At 38.0% G+C, this 11,539-nt stretch overlaps 1 protein-coding gene across 1 annotated transcript in view; it reads right to left on the bottom strand.

The window, feature by feature from the left end:
* Positions 1–11,008, bottom strand: part of CALCRL (calcitonin receptor like receptor) — a 41,838-nt gene extending 30,830 nt beyond the window's left edge. The window contains exons 1-5 of the mRNA XM_065413618.1: positions 10,955–11,008; positions 9,059–9,203; positions 7,483–7,593; positions 6,376–6,488; positions 2,901–2,992 (exon numbers count right to left, since the gene is read on the bottom strand). Coding sequence (XP_065269690.1) covers positions 2,901–2,992; positions 6,376–6,488; positions 7,483–7,593; positions 9,059–9,203; positions 10,955–11,008 — 515 coding nt within the window. The remainder of the gene's footprint in view (positions 1–2,900; positions 2,993–6,375; positions 6,489–7,482; positions 7,594–9,058; positions 9,204–10,954) is intronic.
* Positions 11,009–11,539: the final 531 nt, after the last annotated feature.

Here is an 11,539-nt window from a genome sequence, read left to right on the forward strand (position 1 = left end):
ACAGCGTTTGATTTTCAGTCTGTTAAAACGCATTATGAGTTTTAGAGCAGCAGTAAAACCCTCTCTGTGCCAAGTGAAACAACTGTTGACACTCACAGATTCTTCATCAGTCTATTTTATTCAACAGTGAACAACTAAAAAAAAGGCTCCAAAATATACATAGTTTTTACTGAAGAATTACAAGCTACACTCACGTACACACAATTTTACCATCTTCATGAGAAGCAGAATAACATGAACATTGCAGTTTAAGGCTAAGATTTCCAAGTGTCTAATGGTTTTGGGTGCCCAACTTGAAACACCACATAAGGGCCTACATTTTCAGAAAATGCTGAGCACCTACCTTCTGAAAATCATAACCCTTAATAGTGTCTCATTTGGGCTATCAAATGTTCATGCACCAAAAACTGCTAGTGAGTTTTGAAAATCTTAGTCTAAATCTTGAAAAATATGCACCTAAATTGGAGGTTCACTGTATTCAGTTGGATATACCTAAAAGATGGTTTTGCATATAATTGCTAGTCGCCTACTGCCCTTATTGGCCTAACCCAGACCAAAGATAGTGACTAGACGTCTTTGGATGAGACTTTGATCAGCCCCTCTGTTTCCAATTAACTATTACCCTACTCAGGGATAAGATATATCAAAAATTGAAAGGATGAGAGAGAAAGAGAGATTATAACTTTTAATTACCCTGCTGAAGGTTCATATTTATCATTAAAATAACAATTAATAGGTGTAGTGTTTCTACCCTAATTAGCCCTGTTGTCTTTGATGAGATTACTCAAGGTAGGATATCTTGCAAGGTCTTGGAACAAATTTTGAAAGAGAAAGTAGTTAAGGACACAGGTAAACAGTAAAAGGGATAAAATACAACATGGTTTTACAAAAGGTAGATTGTGCCAGACCAACCTGATCTCCTTCATTGAGAAGATAACTGATTTTTTAGACACAGGAAATGCAGTAGATCTAATCTACCTGAATTTTAGTAAGGCATTTGATACAGTTCCCCATGGGAAATTATTACTTACATTGGAGAAGATGGGGATTAATATGAGAACTGAAAGGTGGATAAGCAACTGGTTAAAGGGGAAACTACAACAGGTCATACTGAAAGGTGAACTGTCAGGCTGGAGGAAGGTTACTAGTAGAATTCCCCAAGGATCAGTCTTGGGACCAATCTTATTTAACATTTTTATTAATGACCTTGGCACAAAAAGTAGGAATGTGTTGATAAAATTTGTGGATGACACAAATTTGGAAGGTATTGCTCATATGGAGGAGGACCAGAATATCATACAAGAAGGTCTCATGACCTTGAAAACTGGAGTATTTGAAGTAGGATGAAATTTAATAGTGCAAAGTGCAAGGTCGTGCACTTAAGGATTAACAACAAGAATGTTTTGCTATAAGATGTGGACTTATCAGTTGGAAGCCACAGAGGAAGAGAAAGAAATGGTGTATTGGTTGATCACAGGATGACTATGAACCACCAATGTGATGCAAGTGTGAAAAGAGCTAATGCAATCCTAGGATGCATCTGGAGAGATATTTCCAGTAGAGACAGGAAAGTGTTAATACCATTATACAAGGCACTGGTGAGACCTCATCTGAAATACAGTGTGCAATTCTTGTCTACCATATTTAAGAAAGAGGAATTCAAACTGGAACAGGTGCAGAGAAGAGCTACGTTGGATAATCAGAGGAATGGAAAACCTACCTTTTGAGAGGAGACTCTAACAGCTTGGCTTGTTTAACCTAACCAAAAGAAGGCTGAGAAGAGATATGATTGACTCTATAAATACATCAGAGGGATAAATACCAGCGAGGGAAAGTAGTTATTTAAGTGAAGCACCAATGCGGATACAAGAACAAATAGATATTAACTGGCCATCAATAATTTTAGGCTTGAAATTAGACAATTTTCTAAGTTTGAAGGCTAGAATAGAAGAGGAGGATATAGGGGTGGATGGGTCTAACAGTCCACAGATCCACTGGCCATTGTTTCTCATGGAGGCAGCCACAGTGTTGTGGGCACTATTGCAGCCTCAAACTAGCAGTAGAGACTCAAAATCCCAAAGTATCTTTATTATTTTGAGTATCTTGCTGTTCAGTACTCACCTTCCTTTAGCTATAGGTCTAGGAATGTCCTCTGGTCCCTCTGAACTAGCTCATTAAATGCTTTAAGATGGAGCAGTCCCATAGTGTAATAGCTGTCAAGTAGTGTTTATTAGCTCATTACACTAAAGGGTCAGTTCAGCAGGACCAGAGGCTCACACCTGAAGAAACCATTGGCCAGCCAGACACCATCTGAAACTTCAGGCCAATCAGGGATAGTCAGTGATGCTTCCTTACTGTAGCTCAGGATTGCAACAAAAGCTGGGATGGGTGACAGAGTATTTGGTCACCTGACAGTAAACAAAAAATTCACCTGGCCAATTATTACTGATATATGAGTTATCCATAATTTGGTGTATATATTCCTATAATCAATGTCAAGAAGAAAAAGAAGAGGTGAGAATGCAGAGAATGGAGTATAAAGCCAGAGATAGGACAGTTACTCTAGATAATTCAAAAAAATGTCATCCTTAATTATTTTCTTAATTATTCACCTTAACCAGGCACTAGTTCCAGAAGACAATAATCAACATGATTTATTTCTTCTCCCTGCTCATACCCTTTACCTTCTTAGGTTTCTGGGAAATAGGAGAATTTTCCTTCCTATTATGATATACCTTTGAATGCTAAGACATTAAATGATCCAAACCCATATATTCAATTTGGATCCTCCACCCAACCCTTATTAACATTTTAGGGTATCAGGTATTTCAAATTGCCTGATTACCCAGGATTATTGTAGCCAAGGGCGTCTGGTGAAAGATGCAAAAACATATACTTACTTAAAATAAAAGAATATGCCAAGGGAAATCAAAAGTGATGCAATTGAAAGACCATGCCCGATGATGGCCAGATAATACAGATTCAGGGCTGTCTGCAATAAAATAACAAAATAAAAAACACATTATCAGCAATACAAAAATACTCTTGATAAAAGTACACCCCAGCAGACCTCTATTACATGTAGAACATCTGTAATGGATTAAAAAATGAAAAATATTATAGATCAATAGTGAGTCAGCTCTAGAGGTTCTGTGATTAACTCTAAGAGGATCCTAAGCCATTGAAGATTCTCTCTCCATATGGCACGTAACATTAGTAGCGGTCATGTTTAATACTCATTGTATGTCAGTTAATGCGTCATTTTTTAATAGACACTCCTAAGTCTTTTCTGTGCATTTACGTAATCTGAGCTATTTACGTTACTCTGCTAGGAACATTCATGGCTAAAGGTTGATTCATCCAATAATGCTGCTCCTCTGCAAAGCAGAAATTGATGTGTTTTGGAGATGCATTTATGTAACCCTTTCATGTGGAACTCTTGTAGGAGTGGGTTTTTCTAAGCATTTGAAAGACATTTCCTTCCAAACAGGGCCTACGTTTGCCATGTTGGAACTTCAGCTTTCAATCAGCATTCCAGGAAGAGCATGAAATAAATTAATGATAACTCAAAAATAGCTGCAATTAAACTTGTGTCTTAAATCTGCCTTCAGCAAGCTACATTAAAGAATTTTGAAAAAGTATGTAGTAAAGAAAACACTGTAAAAATAAACACTTACAAAGAGCAGTTTAAGGAATACTTGGCAACATATGATGTATCTTCATTAATAATCTGAAGTAAGCAGCGCATTAAACACTATCACCACTTTGAATTTACCTAATGCTTTCCAGTCAAGATTATCAATATTACAAACATCCAGTTATTGAATTTAGCCTCTCAAAAACACCTATGATGCAGTAAATCTTCTTACCCCCACTTTGCATAAATGGAAATGCAGTCATAGAGGGCAAAATCCTCTCCACCTACATACAGCCCAAATATCTGGGTTCTGTGAGAGGAATTGAGATGAGAAATCCATGCCCCCAACACAAGACTAGGGCATCGGACTATAGTGCAGATTCCTGACTTCCAGAGACTCAATTAAAACCTTTGGCCTAGAATATCCACCACTGGGACGGTCGTGTAGGATGTTAAAGCTACAGGACCTATGTAAATAAATTCCTTGTGGTCTACTAACAGTCTCATTGAACAAGGCAAGGATGCATAGTCCTACATGATGAAATTTCTTTATTTTTACTCTTTTTTAAAATAATGAAGGAAATTCAATTCAAAACAACATTAAAAGAATGTTATGGCTGCAAAATGAAGCACTCTGAAATTTGGAAGTGTCAAAACTAAAATTATCCATGCAACTTTAACTCTGACACTAGTGACAACACTAAATGATATGATGGCATGCTTTTTTCTCTCTCATTCAGTGGACAATTTTGGATGATGGAGGAGGTATAAATCTAGAAGATTTCTGCCTAATTTAGTGCCAAAATTGAGTGGTGTGCAGCAGAGTGGGAATGGGACTACTCATTGACTAGTAAGTATAAAAAATAAATAGTGAACATCTGCCACCTTTACTGGGCAGCTCCTAATCTGCCTACTGAGTGAGGCATGAAAACATTGTATACAATCATGCACGTATCATTTGTCCTACCAAGTAAGCAGCTGCACACTCTTTTAACGTAGGTTTTTGTATGGAATAATAATACAAGTCAGAGTTGAGGGATGTTGGCAGAGCTATCTGACGGAAGCTTGCACATCTCATTATTCACAGTAAAGACCCTGGATGGCTCTGGAGCAGCTTATTCGGCTAATCTTCTCTATATTTCCAGCCACATTGTAGTGAAAATGAAGTTATGACATTTGTTCCATTTACAAACTAAATTAGAAAAGTTCATTCTCATTATTTGAGGCAAAGTTAAAGAAACATGCTCATTAAAGACTTTAGCTGTTCTTCAGTGTGAATGATTGTTCAGTACTCTGAGCTATGATAGAAATACAGATTTTTATCATCACTTGCCTTCAATATTAGTACAAGCCACTACTACTGATCCCCTCACTCTTTTGAGGACTAAATTCATTCAGAATCTGACCCACTATAGCTTTTCAAGTTCTATTCCTTGGGCAGTTTACAGTTTCATATATTTTTCTGTTTGTTACTTGCCTTCATTTTGACTGTTAATTTAAAGAAAAAACTATAAGCAGCTGCATCTCTTTCAGCTGAGGGTACATTTTCCTTTATCTGTGATGCCACTAGATATCACAGCATAGCTCAAAGATAGACAATAGATGGCATTTTAACAAGCTGTTTGTTGCTATTACTGAGTATAAATATGCTGTGCTTCTGTTGTCGGATTTCTAATTGACATCTCCAAACTCCAGTGACATCTACAGAAATTCCATCTTTGTGACAGACACCATGCACTGTGGCCTGATTGTTCCTCCAGATCCACACGCATAGATGAAGACTTCCATATACAGATCTGGCCTTGCCTGCATGGATGATAAAGCATGAGTTGTTCATTCCTGGGACCCTGTAAATGGCTGTCTGTGGGAGCTGGAACAAGTGCCTTGGGCAGGGAAGGCGGTAATGTGTCCATCCAAAACCACACAGGAGTAGAGCTCCTCCAGACTTTTACATTTTTGAAGAAAGATGAGAACAATTTTTTTTTTTTTTGCTAAAATTAATGTGAACCAGCTCGGCTCAGGAGTTACTCCATCTTGGAGATATATTAACGACATCTATGCACCTGCTGGTAGGGAAATTGCTGTCATTATGACTGCACTGGATGGACCATATCGTTGGCAGATCCTTCTGAGATCTGCATCCCTCATGGAGATCTATGGGGTTCTGGGCCTTTTTCTTCCACTTGTGGGTAGGATCAATTCTGAAGAAATTCAGAGCAAAGATTTGAAGGGAATCTCTTCAAAGTTTTCTTCCCTCTTTGCACACATGCTTGCGCTAGCTCAAGTGGAAACTGTAGTGTAGGCAGGGTAGCGCAGACAGTGTAGGCACAGCTTAGTCATTCTAAAGAAGTACCCATGGGGTTCTGGTGGGTTTGTACCTACACTGCCTGTGCTAGCACAGCTACACTACTATTTATACTTGTAGTTATGCACACCACTAGCTTGCAGCGTAGAGGTATCCCCAGAGTAACATTACATACTTCAAGCTGGTCTAAAACTGGTTAAATCAGAATCCAGCCCTTTGAGTCTGCTTAGCCTGCTTTCTTCTCTTGTTGCCTCTACAGATTGCTGTCCCCGCTTCTAAACACATTATAAGAAAACATAAGGGAATTACGTGGCTATGAAAAAACTAGTATATTAATGACAGTCAATTTTGCTGGTATTTGAGGTTTCATCAAGACTGTTACAAACTTTTCAAATGAGCTTCCTATCCATGGTAACATGCATTCCTCTCCTACCTTTACTTTTTCATGTGTACGGAGATTACACTGGGTGTAGTTTGTCCATGTTCTGTTGCTTTCGGGATGTCTAAACCAGTTTCCATTTTGGTCACAAATCTTTGTAACTTTTTCTTTAGCCAGCCAAAATGGGGAAGAAAAAGCAAGCCAAAAAAAAAAAAAAAGTCAATACTCAATGTCTGTTTCTCCATCTCTAGTATTTCATAGCCTATAAAAACTGGCAAAGGACAGACAGATTTATTAGTGTGAAGAGAGAGCTTTCTTACATTAATATGAATTTTGAGAACCTGGTAGCCATTGTATTTGCTTGGCAAGGGCAAGCAAACAAAAATACCTCCCCCCCCAATCCTTCAATCTAATTACTCTAAAACTGTATCACACAAACTATTAGAGAACTAGATGGCATGATAAGAAGATTTAAGTTCTTTTGTGATAATCAGGGATCTAAATTAAAATCTGAAATTTTAGTCTAATAAATAGAGTTGGAGAGGAAAGAAAATGTCAGGAGAGATATTGCTTATAATGTTGACAATCACTGAAGAAATTGCTTTATCTGTGAATGCTTTACTGCCAATGCCTAGCCAAATACTCTCAGGCATGAAAGGGCACTGGGAGACCCCAAACACAGAAGAATCACTCCAGTTTATGACATTCTCATGACCACAGAGGGCATGTTTCAATTAAGAAAATAGGTCAGGGTTGACCATGGAGGGAAAGTAGTTAACTGTGACCAGCTGAATTTGAGGTAAAAGGTATTAACATCTGTCTACATGTTAGGGAAACATTCTGGGTTAACTAACACGTTAACAAACCTTGCGCTACCCTCACCTTCTTTTTCTAATCTATACAGCCTTGCAGGGGCAGTTATCAGTGTGGTGGTGCAGTGGGGAGTGTCCTGCCAGTGGGTGGGTGTGGCCAGTGGACCTGGGCAAGGAGCAGGTGCATACATCCAGTAGGTGTGCAATAACATGGAACCTTTTGTAGTAGCAGCTGCCCAGGAGCTGAGCCACTGATCTGTGCTTGGTGGTTAGATCAAGAAGAAGATTAAATCACCCCCACGTGCCATTTAGCCAAACAAAACTGGCATACAGGTTCATACACATTTACCTGATGGATTAAAGTCCTGAAAGTAGTCAGGACAGCGTTGTATTGATACGGTTCCTGCTGCAACATCATTCCAACACAACCAACCATCCCATGTTCTGTTACAGTAAGGACCTACACAAATGTAGAGAAATCAGATAATAAAGTTTGATTCCACATTCACAAAAGCCTTACAATAATTAGGTGTAAAATCTGGAAGCGAGCATATAAACCAAATAATTTCTCTAACAGTTATCCCAGGTCTTTTACATGTAGCTTTTAAATCTTCAACACAGAACAAAAGTATTTCAATCAAAAGCAACCTTCTTTCTTGAATAAAAATCTTAAAGCAATGATTTGGAATGAGATTTTAAAGGATGAAGTAAAATCTTTGCCAAAATATGTTAATTAAAAAATTCCATCTGATCCAATGATAAGAAGAATACCTTTATTTGTAAGTACATATCTTCCATTAAGATGTATTTAAAATGTGTCATCATTCACCATAATTGTGACTACAAAGGCCTAATCTGTACTTTATACTCAATGCCAGGTCTAGAGTAGAGCTATGCAATGTATTAGATAGTCACAGTCCTGAGACACAAGTGACTGAACTAACCAGTTTAAATTGAAATAATCTATGTTAGGATAAAGAACAAACTTGTAAAGACCATTTCCTTGCTTTTATTTACACAGCAGAGCTACACAATATGCCCATAGCCATGTGGAAGGCACAGATCTGTACGAGTTATATTTATTTTTAAACTGCATAAACATTTGTCTTGACCATAGATGATAATTTAATCAGGAGAAAAAAAATCAGTGTAAAATCTCTCTTCTCCCACCTTCTAAAATTCCAGTATTTTTTAAAAAAGATTTAAAAAGGGAAAGTGAATAATTCGATCTTGAATATTTTCATGAGTTCCTGTAAACTGTTTGTGTCAAAAGTGGGTTACTATTTAAAAGGCAAAGAATATTTCTAGGACCCAGAAGTTAGAAGAAAGCAAGGATGTTCCAATATGTGAACATTTCCAGTTACGTATTTATGTCACCTGTTTAACATGAAGATGCTTTCAATTTTCCTAGGGACATGAAACAGCGGGTCCAGAGGGGTGGAAGTACCTATAATAGCCATAGGTGGATAAACTTTCTTCATTTATCTGGGCTGGAATTGAATATTTAGTTATCCATATTTATAAATTAAGCATTAGGTCTGTAGGCAGTGGTGTTTTGGGTAGCTAACATACTGCAGCACCTTTCCATAGCAATTAAATATTCTTCCTCACTGCTAAGGAAAATCGCATGCTTGTCTTCCTGAAAGTTACAGAAATGCAATTCGTGTTATAGATAAAAAAAAGTTACTAATAAGACAAGGAAGGAGGAGGACTTTAAAGTTTCTTAGTTATACAATTCAAATCTACTGTCTACTTCCTCTAGGTACTGCTTCTTCGATTATAAATTCTCTGGGTTAGGGGCCATCCATCCATCCATCTTTCTTTCTTGTTTGTGTTTGTACATCACCTAGTACAACAGGACTCTAGTCCATTAGTCCTAGGCACTATGGTAACTCAAATAATAAATAATAAGAAAAACCATTTACCTTCTTTACTACGAATAGGATCTTGTGTAATTTTCTGATAGCATTCATACTGTGCTGTCATAATTTTATTCCTAGTCACACTCAACTGAATGGAGTCTTCTGTCACATTCTGATTCTGCTCATTTGGTATAGCAATGGCAAAAAACTAGGAAGAAAAGGAGATTTAAAAAATATATATACATTGGAAAGTTATCGTTGTTTTCACAGCACTTTTTTCTGTAACTGCTACAGTGGATCTTTTTTCAGAGTGGTAGCCGTGTTAGTCTGTATCAGCAAAAACAACGAGGAGTACCTGTGGCACCTTAGAGACTAACACATTGATTTGGGCATAAGCTTTCGTGGGCTAAAGCCCACTTCATCAGATTCATGGAGTGGAAAATACAGTAGGCAGGTAGAAATACACAGTACATGAAAAGATGGGAGTTGCCTTACCAAGTGGGGGGTCAGTGCTAATGAGACAATTCAATTAAAGTGGAAGTGGGCTATTCTCAACAGTAGAATACCAAGGGAGGAAAAATCACTTTTGTAGTGGTAATGAGGCCAATGTAATCAGGGTGGCCCAACTACAAAAACTAATTTCCCCCTACTGTTACTCACACCTTCTTATCAACTGTTTGAAATGGGCCACCCTGATTACATTGGCCTCATTACCACTACAAAAGTGATTTTTCCTCCTTTGGTATTCTACTGTTGAGAATAGCCCACTTCCACTTTAATTGAATTGTCTCGTTAGCATCGACCCTCCACTGGGTAAGGCAACTCCCATCTTTTCATGTACTGTGTATATATACCTGTCTACTGTATTTTCCACTCCATGCATCTGATGAAGTGGGTTTTAGCCCACAAAAGCTTATGCCAAAATAAATTTGTTAGTCTCTAAGATGCCTCAAGTTCTCCTCGTTGTTTTTAGTGGATCTTTTGTTTTTCAGGTTAGCATGCTGATATATAAGGAGCTTGCAATTATTATTATTCTTAAAACAATTTCACCAAAAGTAGCCATTAGAGCTCGTTACAGACAAGCTGGTTCTCTTCCTGTTCATTTGGTGAGTCTTCTTACTATTAAATCAAAATAAAGTGCCCCTGCTTGAGGGCAGAAGTGATGGTCTGACATGATAAGACTGCAATTGATAATGGAAGAGAATAAAATGTATTGACAAAATCAGAAGAAGATAAAGGGCCTTTTACAAAGCCCATTGAAGGGTGAACATTGATTCTGAAGGAATTTGGATCAAGCCCCAAAGGATTTTCTATGAAACAAGACTTACTAATTGAAGTTATTGGGGCTTTTGGTTTGTTTTAGGGCTGTTTGGTTTCCTCTATAGTTTATAAAGCATAAAACAAACCACACCAAAACAGTAAGGTCAAAGGAATTGGGTGATTAATGTGTTACTGTAGTCATATGGAGGACACATTATTCTGAGCTTATATGGGCACTTATACTAAGTTATGAAAATAAGGAGAGTCAGACTGAAGACTGACAATGAAAAGTTTTTCACTGACTGTATTGCGTACCTATTGGCCTTAGAAATCTATCAGTCTATCTGTCTATCATGAGTCCCATCTGCTTTAGTTGAAGTCAATGGAAGCTTTCCCATTGACATAAATGGGTATAAGGTCAGAACCCATCACTGCTGCAAAACCCATTGCTAGCGGAGGACACAATTGTGATCAGCGTCAGGAAAGGATTTCAAACTTCTGTATGTCTCCTAGTTACTTCACAGGCATTAAAAGCAGGATATACCATTAAAGAGTATTGTCCTCTACCGGAGCTTTTCATTAGAGCAAGACAAGAATTTCTATTCTGTATTTCCATATTTGCCAGAGCAGTCAAGATCTGTGTCGCAGCTCTGAAAACTGAAAGTGGAAATACATGTTAAGAAAAATGTTAAAACTCACCATGGTAACTGACAAGAGGAGCAGCGATTGAATGATCCAATTTGTCTCCATCATTAAATCTGATTCAATGTGTTTTATGCTACAGTTCAACAACAAGATCAAGCTGCAATGGAAAAGTTGTAAGAAAAATAGAAGTAATTCATATAATTCAAAATCTACTGAAAACTGACAAAAATGGTTGCCATTTTTCTTTATAGTTCACTACAATCAATATAGCTAGAGCCCAGTGGTGACCCCATTTCCATGGCTACAACTCCTATCACTCAGGTGGTGCAAAGGGGGTAATCCACAGCAGATCACCAGTAGACAATTCCCATGACATGGGGGGACTACATGTTAGTGTATCTGTGTTGCTATTTGGACCCACACCTCTGCCTCCACCTCCTCCCAGCATAGGGGCTGTGTTGGGGTGGGGAAGAGGGCATGGCAGAGCTCTGCTACACCAATCCTCCACTGGGGAGATCTATTAAGGACCCTACATCAATGTTGGAATTTAGATATGCCTGATAACAGCTTCAAGTGGTATCAGAACCAGAGCTGGCTCTCAAATTCAGGGAGCTGGAGCTGGTGCTAGTTCCCCGAACT

The sequence above is a fragment of the Emys orbicularis genome, chromosome 11 (assembly GCF_028017835.1).
Source record: "Emys orbicularis isolate rEmyOrb1 chromosome 11, rEmyOrb1.hap1, whole genome shotgun sequence".
NCBI lineage: Eukaryota > Metazoa > Chordata > Testudines > Emydidae > Emys > Emys orbicularis.